General features: G+C 41.9%; 1 protein-coding gene across 44 annotated transcripts in view; it reads left to right on the top strand.

Moving 5' to 3' along the window:
• The first annotated feature begins 20,358 nt into the window (after positions 1-20,358).
• The window catches only part of MAP4K4 (mitogen-activated protein kinase kinase kinase kinase 4), a 224,485-nt gene continuing 224,042 nt past the window's right edge, over positions 20,359-20,801 (top strand). For all 44 annotated transcript variants that reach the window (XR_010750307.1, XM_066377200.1, XM_066377198.1 and 41 more), the window contains exon 1: positions 20,359-20,553. Coding sequence is in view for 43 of the 44 variants with exons in the window: in XM_066377200.1 (XP_066233297.1) it covers positions 20,497-20,553 (57 nt within the window). In the remaining variant the exon portion in view is untranslated. The remainder of the gene's footprint in view (positions 20,554-20,801) is intronic.

Raw genomic sequence — 20,801 nt, 5'->3', positions numbered from 1 at the left:
AAGACAGGATGATACAGGGAGACTAGTGTGAGAACATGAACCTGTACCTTTTAGAACTCTGAAAGAGCTTGAACTTGCTTGTGTTCAGTATGGGCCTACTGCCCCCTTTACACTTGGTTTATCAGATACTATTAGTGCAAAGGCTCTTCCCCCAAATGACTGGAAGGCAATCGCTCATGCTTGTCTCTCTGGGGGTGATTATTTGCTGTGGAAGTTGGACTTTCATGAAGGGGCTGTTGAGGTAGGAGAAAAATCTTAGAAAAGTCAACCTGAGCCACCAGTTACAGTGACTATAGAATTTGAGAATGGATAGGAGACTCAGGTATTAGGAAAATTACAGCTTTTCCTGTTATGGTCTGATTTTCTTTTTTTTTTTTTCTTTTTTTTTAAATTTATTTATTTTTTATTTATTCAATTTTTTTAGAGAGGGGGAGAGAGAGAGAGAGAGAGAGAGAGGAGAGACAGAGAGAGAGAAGGGGGGAGGAGCTGGAAGCATCAACTCCCATATGTGCCTTGACCAGGCAAGCCCAGGGTTTCGAACTGGCGACCTCAGCATTTCCAGGTCGACGCTTTATCCACTGGGCCACCACAGGTCAGGCCTGATTTTCTTTAATGTTTCAACTACAATCTTCTGAACTATTATTTTGTTTCTTTCTTATTCTTTGCCTTGAAATTGAGGCAGGGGACCTGTGTTGGATGTGACTATAGAAAATATCCCAGCAGCTGCCAAGAGCAAATTTTCTCGGGGAGATTTTGGTTAGTCACATCCTTCAGCCTCTCTGTCTGAAAATGCCCTTATTAATGTCAGGCAGGCATTTTTCTAATCTGGATGTGCTCTGAAATCCCGGGTTTCTCTCTGGTTTGTCTGGTTCATCTAATTCTTGTTTCTGTTTAGTCTTTGTTTAATGTTATCTAAAATGTGTCTGTTCTTTTTTTTTTTGTATTTTTCTGAAGCTGGAAACGGGGAGAGACAGTCAGACAGACTCCCGCATGTGCCCGACCGGGATCCACCCAGCATGCCCACCAGGGGGCGATGCTCTGCCCATCCGGGACATCGCTCTGTTGCAACCAGAGTCACTCCAGCACCTGGGGCAGAGGCCAAGGAGCCATCCCCAGCGCCCGGGCCATCTTTGCTCCAATGGAGCCTCTGCTGCGGGAGGGGAAGAGAGAGACAGAGAGGAAGGAGAAGGGGAGGGGTGGAGAAGCAGATGGGCGCTTCTCCTGTGTGCCCTGGCTGGGAATCGAACCCAAGACTTCTGCACGCCAGGCCGATGCTCTACCACTGAGCCAACTGGCCAGGGCCAAATGTGTCTGTTCTTAAGGCCTGAATTAAGTTTTTTTTGCATGCAAAAATTGGAAATGCTGGCTCTAATATTTAGAAAAAATAAAATGTTTTTAGAACTTGTAATGAGCACTCATTTAAATTTAAATAGAATAGAATGTAGATCTTTAAGATTTACTAATTTGGTTAGTGCATTGTGAGGTATGTTCAGAGTTAGGAGCCATATAGCAATTTAAGTATTAGAATTGATCAAAGTTATATGTTATACTTGTGGTTTTTTGTGCGTAAATTGCCTTGTTTATGTGTAAGGTTATGCTCAAGCAAAACAAAGGGGTTGAGCAAAATTAAGAAGGGCCCTAATAAGTAATTTTAAGAATCTGTCTCACGGCTAATTCAAGCAGTAGAAAGAATAGTAGAGGATAAAAATCTGGGAAAGATTTTAATAAAACAATTAGCCTATGAAAATGCTAATTCTGATTGTCAGGCTGCACATCAGCCTCACCGCAAGAAGGAAGAGTTAGAGGACTATATCAGAATATGCACCGATGTTGGGCCTTCATACATGCAAAGTCTTGCTTTTGCCACAGACGTTAAGGCAAGATTTCCAGGAGGATATTTGATAAAAGGCAGAACAAATAAAAGAAGGAAGGTCAGGGAAGTACTTCTGCCTGTGGATACTGTTTCCAATGCGAAGGTTTGGGGCATTTTGCTAGAAACTGCCCTGCTTCCCCTGGATATTGGTCTCAGCCTTTCCCTCAAGGACAGCCAGCCCTTAAGGTTCTGGACCTCTGCCCACTTTCTAGACAAGGGAAACATTGGAAGAATAAGTGTAGGACTAAATGTACTACGGGAGGGCAGGGAAACGGACAGTGGGACCCTCCCCAGCCCCATCAAACAATAGGGGTGATGACACTGTTTCCTCAGGAAATTCTGATTCCAGCAGGCCAAACATTGCCCAACTATCCCGGGCAACAACAGGCAGTGCAGGACTGGACCTCAGTCCCACCTCCCAATTCATATTAACTCCAGAGATGGGACCTCGAGCTATACCCACTGGAATTTTGGGGCCACTTCCTAGTAACACAGTAGGACTCTTATTAGGCAGAAGTAGTTTAACTATGAGAGAATTTCTTGTTCTCCCTGGAGTAATAGACTCAGATTATACAGCGGAAATTAAAGTAATGGCTCACACTCTGAGGAATATAGTCACTATCTCCCCTGACATGAAAATTGCTCAATTAATCCTTTTACCTCTTTTAAGACAAGGCCAAACCCTGCAAAAGGAACCCTGAGAGAATTAAAGATTTGGCTCCACTGATGCTGCCTATTGGATTCAAAAAATAGGTCAGGAATGCCCTGAAATGGAACTAACAATACAAGGGCATAAATTTAAAGGGATTTTAGATACTGAAGCTGATGTATCTGTTATTGCTAAGCTACATTGGCCTCCTTCCTGGCCTACTCATGCAGCAGCCAAGGTATAGGGCAGAGTAAATCCCCTCAACAAAACTCTAGTTTTTTACAATGGGAAGATAAAGAAGGTCATTCTGAATTTTTTTCTGCCTTATGTGCTCCCTGGATGGCCAGTTAATTTGTGGGGTAGAGATGTTTTGAAAAATATGGGAGCATTGCTTGTCAGTCCTAATAGTTTAGTCAGTACTCAAATGCTTGATCAGGGATTTTTTGCCCAGCAAGGGTCTAGGGAAAAGAACAGTGGGAAATTCACACCCTCATAGAAGTGGCATCTAATACCAGAGGCATGGATTAGGATATCAAAATTTAGCATAGGGGCCTTGGTAGCTCCTGCTACCCCAATAATACATTGTACAAACCCAATTACTTGGAAATCAGATAATCCTGTATGGGTAGACCAATGGCCCCTTTTTCAGGAGAAACTTAGGGCAGCTGCTCAATAGGTACAAAAGCAGTTACAGCTTGGGCACATTGAACCATCTATTAATAATAGTCCATGGAATATGCCTATATTTGTCATTACTTGAAGGATTGCTTTTTTACTATTCCTTTAAGCCCACATGATTGAAGCGTTTTGCAGCACCCTAAGGCATACATAATTCATTATATGGATGATATTCTTATTGCTCATCCAGATAAAGACACTGTGTTGACCATTTTGCAACAACTAGAATATTCTTTGAAAGAATCAGGACTTTATATAGCTCCCGAAAAAGTATAGCAATCTTTACCTTTTTCTTATTTAGGACAAATTATTGAGGGACAACAAATTTGTTCAAAGAAATTAGAAATACAGATCATTTGCAAACTTTAAACAATTTCCAGAAATTATTAGGAGACATTAATTGGCTTAGACCTTCCTTGAAATTAACTACCAGGGAACTGAAGCCACTTTTTGATATTCTTAGAGGCTCTGCTGAATCAGCTTCTCCTCGGCTACTTAGAGCTGCAGGACAACAAGCTTTAAAGCTTGTAGGAAAAGCCTTGTAACAAGCACAAATAAAATGCATAAATCCTGAAGAATCAATTGCCTTACTAATTTGTCCCTCAAGTTACACTCCAATGGGACTATTGTGGCAAGCTTCAGGTCCTATTGAATAGATTCATTTGGCTGTTAACTTCTAAAAAGTTTTATCTCCGTATTTTGATCTTGTTGCCTCCTTGATTATCAAGGGGTGTGGGCGACTCTTACAGCTTATAGGTTTTGAGCCTCAAATTATTGTTGTTTCTTTTTTCAAAGGATCAACAACAATGGCTCTGGGAGTCTTCCACTAAATGGCAAATTGCTTTTGCAAATTTTATAGGCCAAAATGATTCTCACTACCCAGCTGATAAAATAGTTACATTTGTATTTCCTAAAACAATTGTTAGTGAGCCCATTCCTGAAGTGCCTACAGTCTTTACTAATGGGTCCAGCTCAGGAATAGCAGGCTTAATAATCAATGGACAATTTTATACTCAAACAGTCACCTTAAAATCAGCTCAAAGACTAGAATTCATGCCATTATCATGGCTTTTCAGTATTTTCCATGTTCCTCCTTTAACCTGTATACAGACAGCAAATATTTACTTTTGGTTGTTTCCACTATAGAGACTGCTGTCTTAGGGACAACTGCTGATGAGGAACTATTTCAGCAGTTTCTCCTTCTTCAAAGACTTGTATGTCAACATAGAGCTCCATGTTTTATAGGACATATTTAAGCTGACTCCATGCTCCCTGGAGCTTTAGCACAAGGGAATGCCCTTGTTGATCAAACTACCCAAAAGAAAATTATTGGAACAACCATGACAGATCAAGCAATTCAGTCTCATACTATTCATCACCAGAATGCTGCAGCCATGTGTAAACAGTTTCAACTTTCTCAGGAAGCAGCACAGCAGATTGTTAAATCCTGTCAAAGTGTCCTATACTACAATCTGTCCCTTCATTTGGAGTTAACCCTCAAGGACTCCTACCATGACAACTTTGGCAAATGAATGTTACTCATATAACTTCATTTGGCAAACAGTCCTTTGTCCACGTTACAGTAGATACTTATTCTGGATTTATACTAGCTCTGCCAGAACAGGAGAGGCTGTTAAGCATGTTATAGCTCATTGTCTGTATGCATTTTCTATTATTGGACTTCTGACAATGCTCCTGCATATGTAGCAAAAGCATTTACTGTATTTTGTCAAACATTTCGAATTACGGGTATTTCTTACAATCTTTAAAGTCAAGGTATTATTAATGTGTACCCAGCAAATATTTAAGGTCAATTTTAAAAATATAAAAGGGGGAGTCATGTTCTGGAACTCCTGCAAACCTACCTTATCTTTAAAAAATTTCTTTTGAATGCTGATGAACAGGAGATGCCAAATCTTTTTCTCCTGCAAACTTCTATCCTCTTTTATTTGATTCAGCTAATAACACTGTTTTGTCTTTTTCCAAATAGCTCTAGATATATGCAAAAGGTTTATATAGGCAGATGGGGATCCTCAAACCCCTCAGTGTGATCTTCTGAGCATGGCTTTTAAGGTACCAAGAGGCAGAAAAAGCCCAATAGAAATCAGGTGAAATACCAGCTCTTGGGATACGCCCTCAAAGGTTTCAACGCCCCAACGGGGCCTCACAAGAATCCATCTGGGCCCTGCTTCAATAGTGGAAAAGAAGGTCATTGAGTCAAAGCCTGCCAGGCTTACATGCCTTTGCTGTGAGGAAAAAGGGAAGTAAGCTGCCCCCTCGCTCCTCTAAAGGGAGGGTTCAGTCTCTTCCAGCCACCAGTGACCTAACCTTGCCCAGCATGCTGGGACTTTCCACTGAAGGCTAAAATGTGCCCAGGGCTGTCGGCCCCATCTATATCACTGTGGATGAGCCTAGGGTATTTCTTCCAAGTAGCAGGTAAACTGATCTCATTTACACAAGGGCAACTTAACTATGTCTTGCCTGAATATTCAGGTTTTTTATTGTTCCCTCAAAGATCTCTGTTGTGGGTGTTGATAGTCCTATTTTCTGCTGCTTTGTTTTAATATATAGTTTTCCTTTATTCCTCCTGCCTCAATGCCCCATTCATATTTTAGGCTGGGACCTACTCCTAATTTAGAGCTCTCTTTCTCCTTTTTGCCAACTTCTATTACAAATTTACCTTTGCCACTCAGCTTAGTGTATCCCAAGGTTCTCTTCACTACACCACGGTTGCAGAGCTCCATGGAAAAGCACCCTGGTCTCATCTCTCTAGGCTGAGAAGAACAGAAGTTCCATCTCCACACATGCTGCAGATGGCTTTTCCAGCCTACCTGAATCATTACCAGCTAGAAGCAGTGGTCATTGGGACTTGGATGCAAGCTGCAAAGTATAGAAATGTGACAACAATTCTAGTGCCATGCAGACTTTTCCTGAATGTGGACTTTTCCTGGACTCCTACTCCTGTGACAGCTCCTAATGGACTGAACTGGGGTTGGGTTGCATTTGCAGGGATTTGGAATGGTGTTGGTGCCAACTTGGACTTGCTGAACATGTTAAGGACATTACTCTTTTATAGATTCTTGTTATATTGGCTAAGAATTTGCTTAAAGGCTTTCATCACTGTAATGTATTAGAATGTTTGTTTGGGTATCTGTTTAGCATTGGCTATACTAATTTTGTGTTCGTTCTGAACATTATGCTTGGCCAATCCAGTTAACTACCTTTTCTAATTTCTTGGTGCACTCTCCCTTTTAGTTTGACCTTTCAATTGTTCTCCTGCCCCAAACCTACCTTTCACTTAACTTGAATATAGAGAGTTGTTTAGTAGTCTACTTCCTCCTATATAGAGAATTATCTAAGATATTGGTGTGTATTAAAATGTTTGGAATTCAGTATATTTTCTCTACCAGTAATATGTGTACTTTGAGAATGATGAATGCTCACCCTGGGGTTTGCCTCCAAATTAGAATCTGGGAAACTAGGAAATCAGATGAGTGCAAATCTCAGCACACAAATTAAAAATAAAAAAGAAAAGGGGGATATGTTATGGACCGTAAATGGCAAAAAGCCTTTGTAGATTCGAGGCTTAGCAAAAGGCTGAGTTCTTCCCCCCCCCCCCACCTCCATATTGGCTATGAAACTGAGTATTTGCACCCACTTCACTTGCTTCCTTAACTTGCTGGAAGCAATTTACATGCCCTTCCTCTTACTCTTTGTTTGTTCAGATGTTGGTTGATTTCACTTATGCATGGTGGGGGGGTTCCTGTTTTTGCCTTGGGAGAGTTCCTGCTTTAGCCTCAGATGTGTAACTTTGTAACAAGGGCTTCATTGATTTGCATATGGTTATATAATAAAGGAAACTGGGGCTATGGGGCACTCGGATATTGCTATCAGCATTTCAAGAGTCCTCCCGGTCCCATTTTTTCTTGATGAGTATGTTTCCTTAATTCCACACCGTTATTAGAAGCTGTACTGGTCCGTGGCAACACAATAAAATATACAGATGATGTCTTATAGAATTGTATACCTGAAACCTATATAATTCTATTAATCAATGTCATCCCAATAATTTTTTTAAAAAAATTGCCTCTACTTTATTTTAAAAACACATTCCTTGTCTCTAAAACAAAATAAGTAGGAGAAGGGGAAGAGGGTACATTTGTGTGTAATTTGTTTCCTCACAGCCACTCCCAGCAGGTTTAGCTGAGGGATCTTGTTCACCAATCTCAGAGTCCACATCCAGTGGAGAACATTATGCTTGGCTAATCCAATTAACTACCTTTTTCTTTACCAGTAATATGTGTACTTTGATAATGATGAATGCTCACCCTGGGGTTTGCCAAGGACTGAATGTGTATTCCCTCCCAAAATTTGTATGCTGGAATCATAACCAATGTGCTGGTATTAGGAATTAGGGCCTTTGGAAGGCAATTAGGTCATGAGGGGGAAAGCCCTCATGAATGGGATTAGTGCTCTTATGAAAAGGCATGAGAGACCTTGCCCTAAAAGAGGCTCTCATCAGAACCTGACTACATTGGCATCTTGATCTGACTTACAGTCCCCCAGAACTGTGACAAATAAGCTTCTGTTTTATGGTGTTTGGTGATAGCAGCTCCCGCCAAGATGGGTAAATAGGTAATGGTGGCACTCTAGATATTTCAAATGGAGAGGTCTTCAATGTTCAGTTTTCAGACTACTCCACATTGCCTATTCATAAAGATAGCCCTGTCTCTTACAGATGGGTGCTCCAGCAGCTCTGATTATTTCAGCAATGTGAAGTGCTGACAGTCATTTTTTCTCCTTAGTCCTTTGTAGTCAGAGACAATAATGCTTAGCATTACTATTTTGAGCAAAAATCCAGTATAACTCCCTGGGTATTTGCTGGGGACAGCCTGTTGGATATTTGTAGACAGGCATCTTTGGAAGGATGGAAGGCATGGTGGGTTAGTGTGCCAGGGAGGGTTACCCCATTCACTTCAATGTCTTCAGATTTTTTTCCAGAAATGGCACAATTTAAATTTCTGAAAGCCCCACTCCCTACTTAGAGATCTATTATTGTAGGAATTTTCCTGGAAGAAGATATCCCAGTCTGCACACTTGGCTGGAGATTAATCCACATTGAAGAGGTTTGTCTATCACAGTGTCACCTCTCTGGGGTATGCACATGAAACAGGTCAATTAATTCTGATATTCTCCCCAATTATTAAAACCCCTTGTATTGGGTGCAAGTACCTTAACAGCTTGCTCAGGTTTCACACCTTTCCTGACACTTTTGGGGTTTTAACAACTCCCTTCATTTTCATTTAATTACTTGGGTGACCTTGGACTAAAGAATTCTGACCTACCCTCATCTAATCTGAAGATTTTTCTATTTTACCTTCTTAATTCCTGACAAATACAGCAGTGCGTGCTTTTAACTGAGGAATAACACACATAATATGCATGAATCTTAAAGTGTAAACTATGAAAGATTTTTACATTTGTATGCACCCCACTAGCCAGATTGAGTATAGCCATGAATGCTTAACCTAGTGATTTTACTATTATTAAGTTTACTATTATTATGAGTAAACCTACCACTGCAGTGCCACCTAATATAATATAAAAAAAAAAGTTGCAGAGTTCCACCATAGTTTAAGATAATGGATTTATCATAATATCACTTACATCTCTGTATGCTCTTTCTGGAGCCATTTATGTAGGAACACCATGGTAAAGATATTTTTTTTTTTATTTTTTTAAATATTTATTTTATTTTATTTATTCATTTTAGAGAGGAGAGAGAGAGGGAGAGAGAGAGAGAGGAGAGAGAGACAGGGGGGAGGAGCTGGAAGCATCAACTCCCATATGTGCCTTGACCAGGCAAGCCCAGGGTTTTGAACCGGTGACCTCAGCATTTCCAGGTCGACGCTTTATCCACTGCGCCACCACAGGTCAGGCGGTAAAGATATTTTTAATGTTCATTAAATATGTTTTATTACATGCAGATTAAAACATAAAATATTAGAAATCCTGTGTGACCCACACTTTATTACTCACCCCCAGTGAGAGTCAGTTTCAAGGTTCAACATGCTAATCTCTTCTGCGTGTCAATCATGAATTATTTCAGATGCACAGAGGAACCAAAACCCAAATACCAGCCAAGTCCCTGCGGAGCTAAAACTACAGATTACTAAAAACTGTCTCATGCTTCCTATGCCTGCCCCATTTTAGTAGTGTGTGAGAGAAGGGCTGTTTGGTAGAGTGTATATAGTGTGTGTATAATAAATTTATCCAAAATGAATAGGCAAGTTTGGAAATACCGCTAAGGCTTTCTTGTTTGAAAATTTAAAAATGGTAGGGACTCATACTTAGGGTTGTGTCCATTTCTCTTTGTTCAAACCAACACTGAGTATCGTCTTTGCCCTGTCAGTCAGAGCTCTAGATAGTTGTCAAGATTGTATAACCAGACATATAATTACTTTTTCAAATCCCATTTTAACTAAGTACATTCCCCTCATTTTTTCCATTAGTCAGGCTTATTAGCTTTTCAAGTGTGCAAGCCCAAAGGCTCAGAACCATCTATACCTTGGACAGCACATATTGTGAGGTTGGAATTCAGCAAATGTTGGGAGGAAATAAAGATAATTCTTTGTATAATAAGTTTAAGAGCTCCTTAATACAATGCCAAGTATTTTCACTTGTCAAGTGAGAGTATTTAATATAGAAGCTGTTTCCTTGAGGAGAAGCAGACAGATGCAGGAGAGGACAAACCAGGCGAAGTCTGGGCTTCGCTGCATTGACTGATGTGATTGTGCACATAGCTTACCTCACCTAAATCTGACCATCATTGCCTACAATATTCTTTTTTTTAATTTTTATTTTATTTTATTTTTTTATTTATTCATTTTAGAGAGGAGAGGGAGAGACAGAGAGAGAGAGAGAGAGGAGAGACAGAGAGAGAGAAGGGGGAGGAGCTGGAAGCATCAACTCCCATATGTGCCTTGACCAGGTAAGCCCAGGGTTTCAAACCGGCGACCTCAGCATTTCCAGGTCGACGCTTTATCCACTGCGCCACCACAGGTCAGGCATGCCTACAATATTCTAATGGTCATAGAGTTGCGCATTCCAGGGCTGTGAGAAGTATCCAAGGGGACAGGGCAGGAAAACCCTTTGTAAACTAGCAAATGTCCCACCATCATTACTATTGCTGTACTTACTAAGAAACAGTAGTCCAATGTGCTTCTCAGCAGCCTTGAACTCACAGTCTGAGCTGAGCAAGCAGTGCAGAGACCTGATAGAACACCCTCTGTTCCCCGTCCTTCTCTGGTGAGTCGAGTGCCTGGCACATGGTTAACATGCAATAGATGGGGTTTACTAGTAGCTGTAGAGCCTGGAGAATTTCCACAATCAGACACATCAGCACAGGTCTTTAGTCAGTCCAATGTGTGGCTGCCTTCTTGCAGAGGAGTTGGGAGTGGAAGAGGTTGAGAACCCAGAGATCCAGAGCTGATGGGAAACGTCTTCCCACCTGGTTGGGTCAACCCTGCCCATAGTCCTGTGTATAAAGTGGGAGAAGGAATATTCTTTAGGATTCCCACAAAATTCCTGTGAGAAAGAACTGCTCTGACATAATGTTCAGCGTAACCAAATACCAGGTGCTGGGAGAACAACACGTTCTAAATTCCTGATGTGTAAGCGATCAAGTTTCACCGTAGTGACATAGCTTTACATTTCGTTTTCTTAGCTTTTTAGACACAAAGCACTCCTAACAAAAAAATTGAAACAGGCCTGACCTGTGGTGACGCAGTGGATAAAGCGTCGACCTGGAAATGCTGAGGTCACCGGTTCGAAACCCTGGGCTTGCCTGGTCAAGGCACATATGGGAGTTGATGCTTCCAGCTCCTCCCCCTTCTCTCTCTCCCTCTCTGTCTCTCTTTCTCCTCTCTAAAAATGAATAAATAAAATAAAATAAAATAAAATAAAAAAATTGAAACAAAAAGGAGTAACTGCACAATGAGCCACACAGGCTCACATGGAGCTGTCACAGAGAGTCGCATAATTACGCATTAAAATAAATGCATGCATGCAATAAGCGATATAAATATTTTTGCTTCCAAAGGCACTCAGCAGCAATACAATCATAGAGGATATAAAGAAACCCTTGCTTGCTTTGTCTGTGCAACCCTATAGTCCCTGGTTTATATTTTTATGTCAAGCAATCCTATCAAACTTAGCAAAAGAAAGTTCTTTCAAAAAATTAAATAAAGATCCTTAAGTTTTTATTTTAAAAAAGAAAACTAATTCCAGGAATGTGGTATGAGAAAAATCACAAATAGTTCAAGGTCAGTAAAACACTATTTTAAAACATTTAGCTAATTCACAAATATCTCACCCAAGTAGGGGCTTACTGAATACTGAAAAAATATTCCTCCTGGCTTTACAACAAGTAAAATTCACTTCTACTTTGACCTACTTTTACTTTAGTTCTCTTACTTCTTTTTTCCCTTTTAAATTATATATGTGTAAAAAAGCCTAAGAAATATTTTTACAATCTAGCTTAAAGGTAATATTTACAGTGATTTGCAACCTGAAGTCATGCACTTTAAGATCGGTCTATTTGAAAATTACAGTGTAAATAAATGAAAGCAATTTGAAGCTAATGGTAGAAGAGAGTTTGGTATGATTTTTTAAATTTTGATAGATTAACTTAATGCTATAAACTCAGTACCTGCCTAATAAATACAAGTTAGATAATGAGAGAGGTGGCAAGACGGGCAAGTAAGTACGTAATAGAAAACCTATCAAAACCACTACTTACTTTCTTCAACTACCCAGGTGCTAAAGTGTGGAAACCACTCCTTCATCATTTCTACGTCTTGACTCAGATCATAGCAATGATTAAAAAAATGCGTGAAGTGCTGCTTACTTTGTTTTTTGGGTTTTTTTGTGTGTGACAGAGACCAAGAGAGGGACAGCTAAGAATAGACAGACAGGAAAAGAGAGAGATGAGAAGCACTAGTTCTTTGTTGGGACAACTTAGTTGTTCATTGATTGTTTTCTCATATGTGCCTTGACCAGGGGGCTACAGCAGAGCGAGTGACCCCTTGCTCAAGCCAGCGACCTTTGGGCTCAAGCCAGCGACCATGGGGTTATGTCTCTGATCCCAAGCTCAAGCCAGAAACCCAGCAACTCAAGCTGCTGAGACTGCGCTCAAGCCGGTGACCTCAAGGTTTCGAACCTGGGTTCTCTGTGTCCCAGTCTGACACGCTAGCCACTGTGCCACCGCCTGATCAGGCAAGTGTTGCTTACTTTTGAACTCAGTATATATATATTAGATATCTCTGTCATGTGATCATAGAAATCTTGGCTCTAAGTATACATTAGTTTGTGGTTTGCATATTTTTTTTAGCAGTGGAAATCTTGTTTTAGTAAACTATTACTCATATTCCCAATCTATAAGACATATATATGACACTTGTGTGATGAAATGGGGGAGGACCAGGCATGAGCTCAGGACTCCTATTACTAATTCCTTAGACCTCCTTGGGAAATCAAAGAAGGCCCATAACCATCTCCAGGCTATCTTAAGGCTCTTAGGAACAGTTGTGAAGCAGAACATATACTCTAGTTCAGTGGTCCCCAACCTTTTTTGTGCCACGGACCAGTTTAATGTCAGAAAATATTTTCATGGACCAGCCTTTAGGGTGGGATGGATAAGTGTATCATATGACCGAGACAAGGGTCAAGAGTGAGTCTTAGAGAGATGTAACAGAGGGGATCTGGTCATTTTTAAAAAATAAAACATCGTTCAGACTTAAATATAAATAAAACGAAAATAATGTAAGTTATTTATTCTTTCTCTGCGGACCAGTAAGAAATGGCCCACAGACCGGTACCAGTCTGCTGCCTGGGGGTTAGGGACCACTGCTTTAGTTCTTCATCCTTTCTGCGTAGAATAGTGACATGGAAAGTAATTCTTTTAAGCTCTGATGTGTATAAAGAATTAACATTTATGAAAAATATGTATACCTTTTCATTTTTTCCTAGATCACTGGTTCTCTTTTCTGAGTGACTTCCTTGTTCCCAGTTCCTGGAAAATTCAAAATGGGTGGTGACATTTATAAGTGGGCTTATACTGAGTCCATATCCACATCATTCTCTCTTCAATTCCCCTTGTCATCTATTGGCATCTCCTTTCTCTGCATCTTCTCTTCTTTATATCTAAAGAGATAAGCTGTGATTCTAAGGATTATATATTTCCGGGTAGCACTTCTACACAAGTACTATTTTAAATTTGAATACATTGTTTAGAAGCAAGGCAGCTAATAGTGGTAAGTCTTAATGCAGTAAACGATGCAATTCTAGGAGAATAAATGGTCCTTCCTTTTAGTGACTCTGAGTTGCATTTCCAGGAGTGGGATTTCCAGGCTCACTTTCTTGTCCAACTCTTCCTCTCCCCCAATGCTTCCCTACTTCTCAACTTCCAACCAATCTCAAGGAGCTGTCTGTAGCTAAGAATTAGACAAAGCTAGTATCTATGACATTCATGGCTGACTTCTTGATCTGGTCTTCACTATATATTTTTTGAATTATTTGGCCACCACATATAGAATATAGACGTAAGCAAAAGGTTGAAGATGATAATTATGTTTATCCAAAATAAAAGAAATTTCTAATTCATAAATATAGCATTTATAGTTCATAGTTTATTGTTGGTACGTCACCACTTAGTCTTCTCTTATAAAGCACATTTGAGAAGATTTTGAGATTGGAATCAATATAATAACTGAGAACTACAAATCAATAGGACTGGCCAGCTTTCATTATCACTAATGGAGCACTGTGGTTCATTCATTTTTAAAGTGATAAACTTGATTATGATTGAACTCCTCCTCAGTGGGGGGTTCTGATGTATATTGGCTGGGATATGACACATCATATGCAAACTCAAGATTCTATTTTAGTTGTCACACATTAAATGGCTGTGCATAAGAGAGGTCTACTAGTCTGGTCTCTTCCTGAATTCACTTCCTGTACAGGTTTAGGACACAAATATGTAATCAAGTATAAATAAAAATCTGTTATCTCTTTAGCTAGCAGGCCTACCTTAGCCCTCCCTTGGCAGAGCCTCTGATTCCCTTTGCCTAACCAACTATCAAAATAAGACACACCTAACAACTCTTTAATGTCTCCATCCAGCTTCTCCTAACCACTTCCTATGGCTACCATCTTGATTTCTGAAGCTAGGGCTATCTCTGACCTCATTTTTGAGACCCCTTGAAGATTTTGCAGACAAAGAACTTTTCACAGCTAAACTTGATTTAAGCAGTTCTGACATATAAATATAAATATAAAAATAAAGGTAAGTTAAGGGACAATAATTTCCTTTTATAAAAGATTTCAAATAGATCTTTTAGAAATAGCAAGTTTTTCTGTATTTTTATTTTTTTAATGTTTCCAAAAACCTTTTCCATAAACACAGGCACACAAAAAGTAAAGTATTGAATAAATCTATATTTTCTCCTTTTCCAGCTAACTAGGTCCATCTAACCCAGCCACCCACAGTGATAACCTGCTTATCAGCACACTCATCAACTCATCTCCATTCCATGTTTAACTTCCCCATCCCTTCACTGTGCTTCCTGGGGTCAATTTCAAATAAACTCCCTACACCAAATCCTTGTCTCAGGATCTCCTTCTTTTGGAAGACATGAGCTAAGACAACTTCCTCGTCACAGATGTAATAATAGCATTTACAGCCCTGGTAGCTGTGGTTGGATGTCTGTCTTGCTTCTGGTTCACTTCTTTTTTTGCCCTTTTATCTGCTTCTGCATCCCACACTTACCATACTGTTGTGCACTAGAGTATTTGCTTCCTTTCAATTCAACTGATACACTAGTTTAAAGGATTCTGATTCTCTTTACCCCTATTCAAAAGTGACCTTTCAAGGGCTGAGGTCTGCTGTTGAACCTACAGCATTCTACGTGTTCCATTAACTCTCATTGCTCATGGCACCCTGTTTTCACTCTGGCTAAGTGGTATGAGCACTTATAGAGCTGAGGCCAGGGTTATATAAATCAGAGTTTCTAAGGCCCAAGAGACCTTTCAATCATTTCCATTCAATCTCCTAATATCATGTATTAGAAAACTGAAAGGCAGAGTGGGTAAGCATTTGCTCAGTACCTTGTCCATCAGCGATTGAGAATTCAGATCTTTGACCCTTAAGCCTATGCTTTTTCCCTTTTTGAGCTTTTTCTGCACACAGCTCCCATGGCTTCCTTTGACCTAATTCCCCTTGCTCAGCACTACTTCCATCATTAATTCCTACTTGACCTGAGTCTTCTATGACCCTGAGCCTTAAGCTATAGTCAGGTTTTGATTTTTTACAGATCCCTCCTTACCCTACCCCATTCTGAGGTTGAAATCAATTACCATTGATATTTTAACAATAGAGAAAAACTAGAAAGTAAGTATGGGGGTTGTCCATTTTGACCTCTTGCATAACTCAACTCCCCCTGAAATTTCTGTGAAATTTCAGATGTATATCCCTTGGCTTGCTGAGTTCTCACCTGCCATAAGAGCTCTTGAAAGCCAAGGCTAGCCTGTTTCTCCTTGACTTGATAATCTAGATTTGGTTTTTGACCCCCACATTGCCTGTTCCTCAGTTTTGTCTTCTGGTCCCTCTTAAACTGTCCCACTTTATTTCCCAGGGTTCTCTGAGCTGAGTCCTCTGGCCCAGGGTGGCTAGTTTCTTAATTTTTTATCCTCTCATTCTTTGTCCAAGTAACCTATTATACTTCCTTTAGCCTAAAATGCCAAATTAGTATTTATTTTCCAAATTATTATCTTAAAAATATTTTTAATTAATTTTTTAGAGAGAGAAAGGAAGAGAGAGACAGAAACATCAATCTGTTCCTATGTGCCGTGACCAGGGATATAACCCTCAACCTTTGTGTGTTGGGATGACACTAACCAACTAAACTATCTGGCCAGGGCTCCGAATTATTATCTTGATTATCTTCTGGGGTGCTTTATTTTGTGTTTGTATAGATTCCTGAGGACTGAAGTCTGCTTCCTGGCACTATGTATTTATTACACATGGCTTGTTATGGACTAAATATTTGTGTCCTCCCGTATGTTGAAACCCTAAGCCCCAGTGTGATTGTGTTTGGAGATGGGGCCTATAAAGAAATAATTAAGTTTAAATTCATAAGGTCATAAGGGTAGGGTCCTGATCTGATAGGATACGTGTTCTTATAATATATGACACCAGAGAATTTTTTTTCTCTGTGTAGTATCACTCAGAGAGGATATAATAAGAAAAGGTAGCCATCTGCAAGCCAGGAAGAGAGGTCTCATCAGAAACCAAATTATGGCCTGACCAGGCAGTGGCGCAGAGGACTGGGACACAAAGGACCCTGGTTCAAAAACCCAACGTCGTCAGCTTGAGTGCAGGCTCATCTGGATTGAGCAAGGTTCACCAGGTTGAACCCAAGGTTGCTGGCTAGAGCAAGGGGTCACTCACTCTGCTTAGCCCCCTGGTCAAGGCACATATGAGAAAGCAATGAATGATCAAATAAGGTGCCGCAATGAAAAATTGATGCTTCTCATCTCTCCTTTCCTGTCTGTCCCTCTCTATCCCTCACTCTGTCTCTGTCACACACACACACACACACACACACACTCAGAGAAACCAAATTATGGGGAACCTTGATCTTGGACTTCCAGCCTACCAAACAGTAAGAAAATAAATTTCTATTATAAAAGCCAATTAGTCTGTGGTATTTTGTATGGCAGCCTGGCCCCTCTGTGCCTGCAGATTGAGACCATGACCCTATCTTTGGAGCTCAAGCAGAGATGCCTGCTGGGTAGGGTTACACTGCTTTTGTGTGAAAAGTTACCTCACCGTGCACAGAGTCCAAAGCAAACCTTCCTTTGCCACCACTCAGCAGCTCCCATCCTTTCCTCTGTTTGTCATAGCATCCTCTGAAATGTAAATAAGGCTTCAAACCACAAGCATTTTTACTTCCTTGTGTACACTGCCTCTGGCATACCATCAGAAGCCAAGTCTTAAGAGAGTCTACTGGCCCAAGAACACAGATATCTCCTGTCTTCAGGCCTGATTATTCTGCCTGTGCTCTTGAGATGGCCTCTATTTTTTTTAAAGTTATTTACTGATTTTAGATAGGTAGAGAGAGAGAGAGAGATAAACATCAATTTGTTGTTCCATTTATTTATACATTTATCGGTTGTTTCTTTTATATGTACTGACTGGAGATCGAATCCACAACCTTGGCATATTGGGATGATGCTCTGAGCTACCTGGCCTGGGCTGAGATGGCCTCTTAACTGTCTTTCTTAACTCCAGTCATCATCTAATACAGTGGTCCCCAACCTTTTTTGGGCCACGGACCGGTTTAATGTCAGAAAATATTTTCACGGACCAGCCTTTAGGGTGGGACGGATAAATGCACAAAATAAAATTATGCAACCAGCGTAAAAACTGTGGTATTTTTAAATATAATTGTCAAACTTACAAGACAAGCGTCAAGAGTGAGTCTTAGATGGATATAACCGAGGGAATCTGGTTATTTTTAAAAAATGAAACATCATTGAGACTTAAATATAAATAAAATGGAAATAATGTAAGTTAGTTATTCTTTCTCTGCAGACCGGTACCAAATGGCCCACGGACCGGTACTGGTCTGCGGCCCGGGGGTTGGGGACCACTGATCTAATATACACAAGAAGAAAGGGAGGTTCAGAAGTCAAGCAGCATGTGCAAGGTTGCACAACTGGTAATACAACTAGATTCAAAATCAGTTCATTTTTGTCCCAAATCTAGCATACTTTCCATTGAACCTCTTTTTGTACTGAGGGTAGGCTGTCTTAATCTTCCTTTTGTCTTGGAAAATGGCTAAGCCATGCCATGCACTGAGTAAGCACTTTAAGAAAAGGTACTGAATTGAAAGTGGGTAGTAACTGGCACAGTGGTGAGGCAGGAAAAGGCAGCGTAGGAGAGAGACTTTGAGAAAGCCTGGAGGAGGAGGAAGAGATAGTTTCTGAGTTGAAGTTGGGGTAATGGAGAGAATTTTTCTAGGCACAGAAGGGGATGTCACTTCATGACAGAAGGGGATGTCATGAGTGGAATTGAGGCTGTGATCCTGAGTGTGTGTGTGTGTGTGTGTGTGTGTGGTGGGGGTGTTGGTGTTTATGTATCAGTTTCAGCTACACATACCAAGCAGGTCACTTAACTTCTTTAGATGTTGGTTCCCTAATGTGGAAAATGAGAAAAATAAGAGTACCTACTATTTGGGGTTAACACAGAAAATAACGAAATAATGCATGTAAAGGACTCAGCACATTGCCTGGACCCAGTACGTGTTATCTATCATGAATAATAAACACTACTAAAGTACTATTATTAGTAATATGGTCTGAAAGTTCACGTATGCACTAGTCTAGCTCTGGAAGTAAGTAAATTATTTTACACTCATAGATAATGCAATTGCTGTTAATAGATTAAGGAACACTCTGGTTATTATGATTTTCCAGATCAATGGATTGCAGGAGTCCTTGAATGTATTTTATCTTTACAAGGGATTCTCATAGTCAAAAGTCTTGGAAACCAAACTGCTGCTAGGCAGGAGAGTGCTAAATATAGTGGGTAGAAGACTCACTTGGCTATATCAGAGCCTTTGGTTTTTGGAAACAGGCTGCTCCACTTCCAGGGTAAGCTTTTAGGGACTTTAGGTCATCCATTATCTTTCAGTATTTTGGTTTCCTCTTCCCTAAAATAAGGATAAATCACTTCTGGGCTATACGAGGGATTAAATTAGGTATTGCATGTAAAGCAAGAATCCCAATGTAATGATGATGTTGATGTTTGTGAGGCTTAATTATGAAGGGCCTTGGACTTAAATCCTGTGAGGCTCTTGGTCTTAAAGTACATCCTGTGACAGCAACAGTTAGCATCCTCTGGAGACTTGTTAGAAATGCACATTTTGGGGCTTATCTCAGACCTGCTGAATCAGAGCTCATGAGGTGGGATTGCCCATCAGCGCTTTTATATCCCTCCTTTCTGGTGATTCTCTGCACTTAGGTTTGAGAACCTGTTGTGGGGTAATAGGGAGCCATTTAAAGTTTCATTCAGTAAAAATTCTTGGTTAATGAGATTAAAATTGGTTAAAAGGAAGAAAACACATTCTTGGTTAATAGGATTAAATCTTCTAACCATTGACACAATCCCAAAGTTGCTGGAAGATATGTTTATCCTTACTGATCTCCAGGCATGAAACTTGGGTTAGTACTGATGACCCCCAACAGCACTCATTTGAATTAGGTAACTCAGCACAAGGCAAATATAGCAGTTGTTTTGGAAAGTATTTACACCCATAATTTTGGGGCCTAGCAGCCGGGGAATGCTCAGTGGATTCCCCCAACTGCAGCCGAGTCACAAATTTGGCCTGGAAAAGAAGAGAAAAGACAAGAGAATCAGGTAGGGAAATCAGAAATTAGGGTCTTGAGGGCAGAAAGTCTGGCGGTAGGGGAAATAGTTGGGGATGCGTGGGAGTGAGGATAAGGAGAGAACCCTCCTTTGCTTGGGCACACCCCTTTCGCTTCCCTTTAGAAGGACAGGCAGAACACAGTCTACCCGAGATAAGTGAGGTTGCCTGCTGGCATGTGGGTGCGGGTCACCGGCCCTGGTCGTTGTTAGCGCGCGGTAGGGGCGTCTTTTGACCCCAGCAGCTCCCCGCGGCCACCCAGGCCTTGCGCTCAGTCCCCGGGAACCCGGGAGGGCGCGGGCCGCGCGTCCGGCCACCGCCGGACACACCCTGACGCACACTCGCGCCACGCGGCGGTCGCCCCGCGTCCTCCCGGGTGGGGCCGCAGTGGCGGTGCGTTTCCGCTCGTCTTCCGGCCGGAGCAGGAAAGGGGGAGCTGTTTTCCCTCTCCTCGGAATATGGTCTCGGTGTCCCAGGTTCCCTCCTCCCGCGCCGCCCGCCTCCGCCCTCCTCCGCGCCCCGCCCCCCGCGCCGGGCAGCTTTGTCTCCGGCCTCGCGCACCCTCGCCCACTCTTGGCGGCGCCGCGGCCTCAGCTCCAGGCCCTTGGGCAGCGCGGCGCGGGGCCTGAGGCGCGGGCGAAGCGGGGCTGCCGCCGGCCATGGTGTGAGCGCGCCCGCGCCCGCGCACACTCCGCCGCCGTCTTGCCTCCCTCGCTGGCGGAGTGTCGGCCGCGGGGCCGGCCCAGGACAGAACCCGGCCAGACGGCGGCTCTCCATCCTCACACTCACTTCGAGTGGCAGAAGGGAAAATGGCGAACGACTCCCCTGCAAAGAGTCTGGTGGACATCGACCTGTCCTCCCTGCGGGTGAGTGGCCGCGGCGGGCCGGGCGGGGCGCGGCCGTCCCTTTGTCTGGCGTGTCGGCGCGTGCGGATGAGCCGGGCGCAACCTGCCGCCGACCCCCGCGATGGGGCGACGCGCTGAGGATCGGCTCTGGGTGCCCGCGCTAGGGGGATGCGCCAGGTGGAACCCCACTCCTCCAAGCCGCCCTTTCTCCCCAGCCGGCCGGCTTGGAGGATGCATTGTGCCGCTTTCAGGTGCTAACCCCTCCCTCC

This window comes from Saccopteryx leptura, chromosome 3 (genome assembly GCF_036850995.1).
Source record: "Saccopteryx leptura isolate mSacLep1 chromosome 3, mSacLep1_pri_phased_curated, whole genome shotgun sequence".
In the NCBI taxonomy this organism is placed as follows: Eukaryota; Metazoa; Chordata; class Mammalia; order Chiroptera; family Emballonuridae; genus Saccopteryx; species Saccopteryx leptura.
This window is presented reverse-complemented; position numbering and strand designations above follow the sequence as displayed.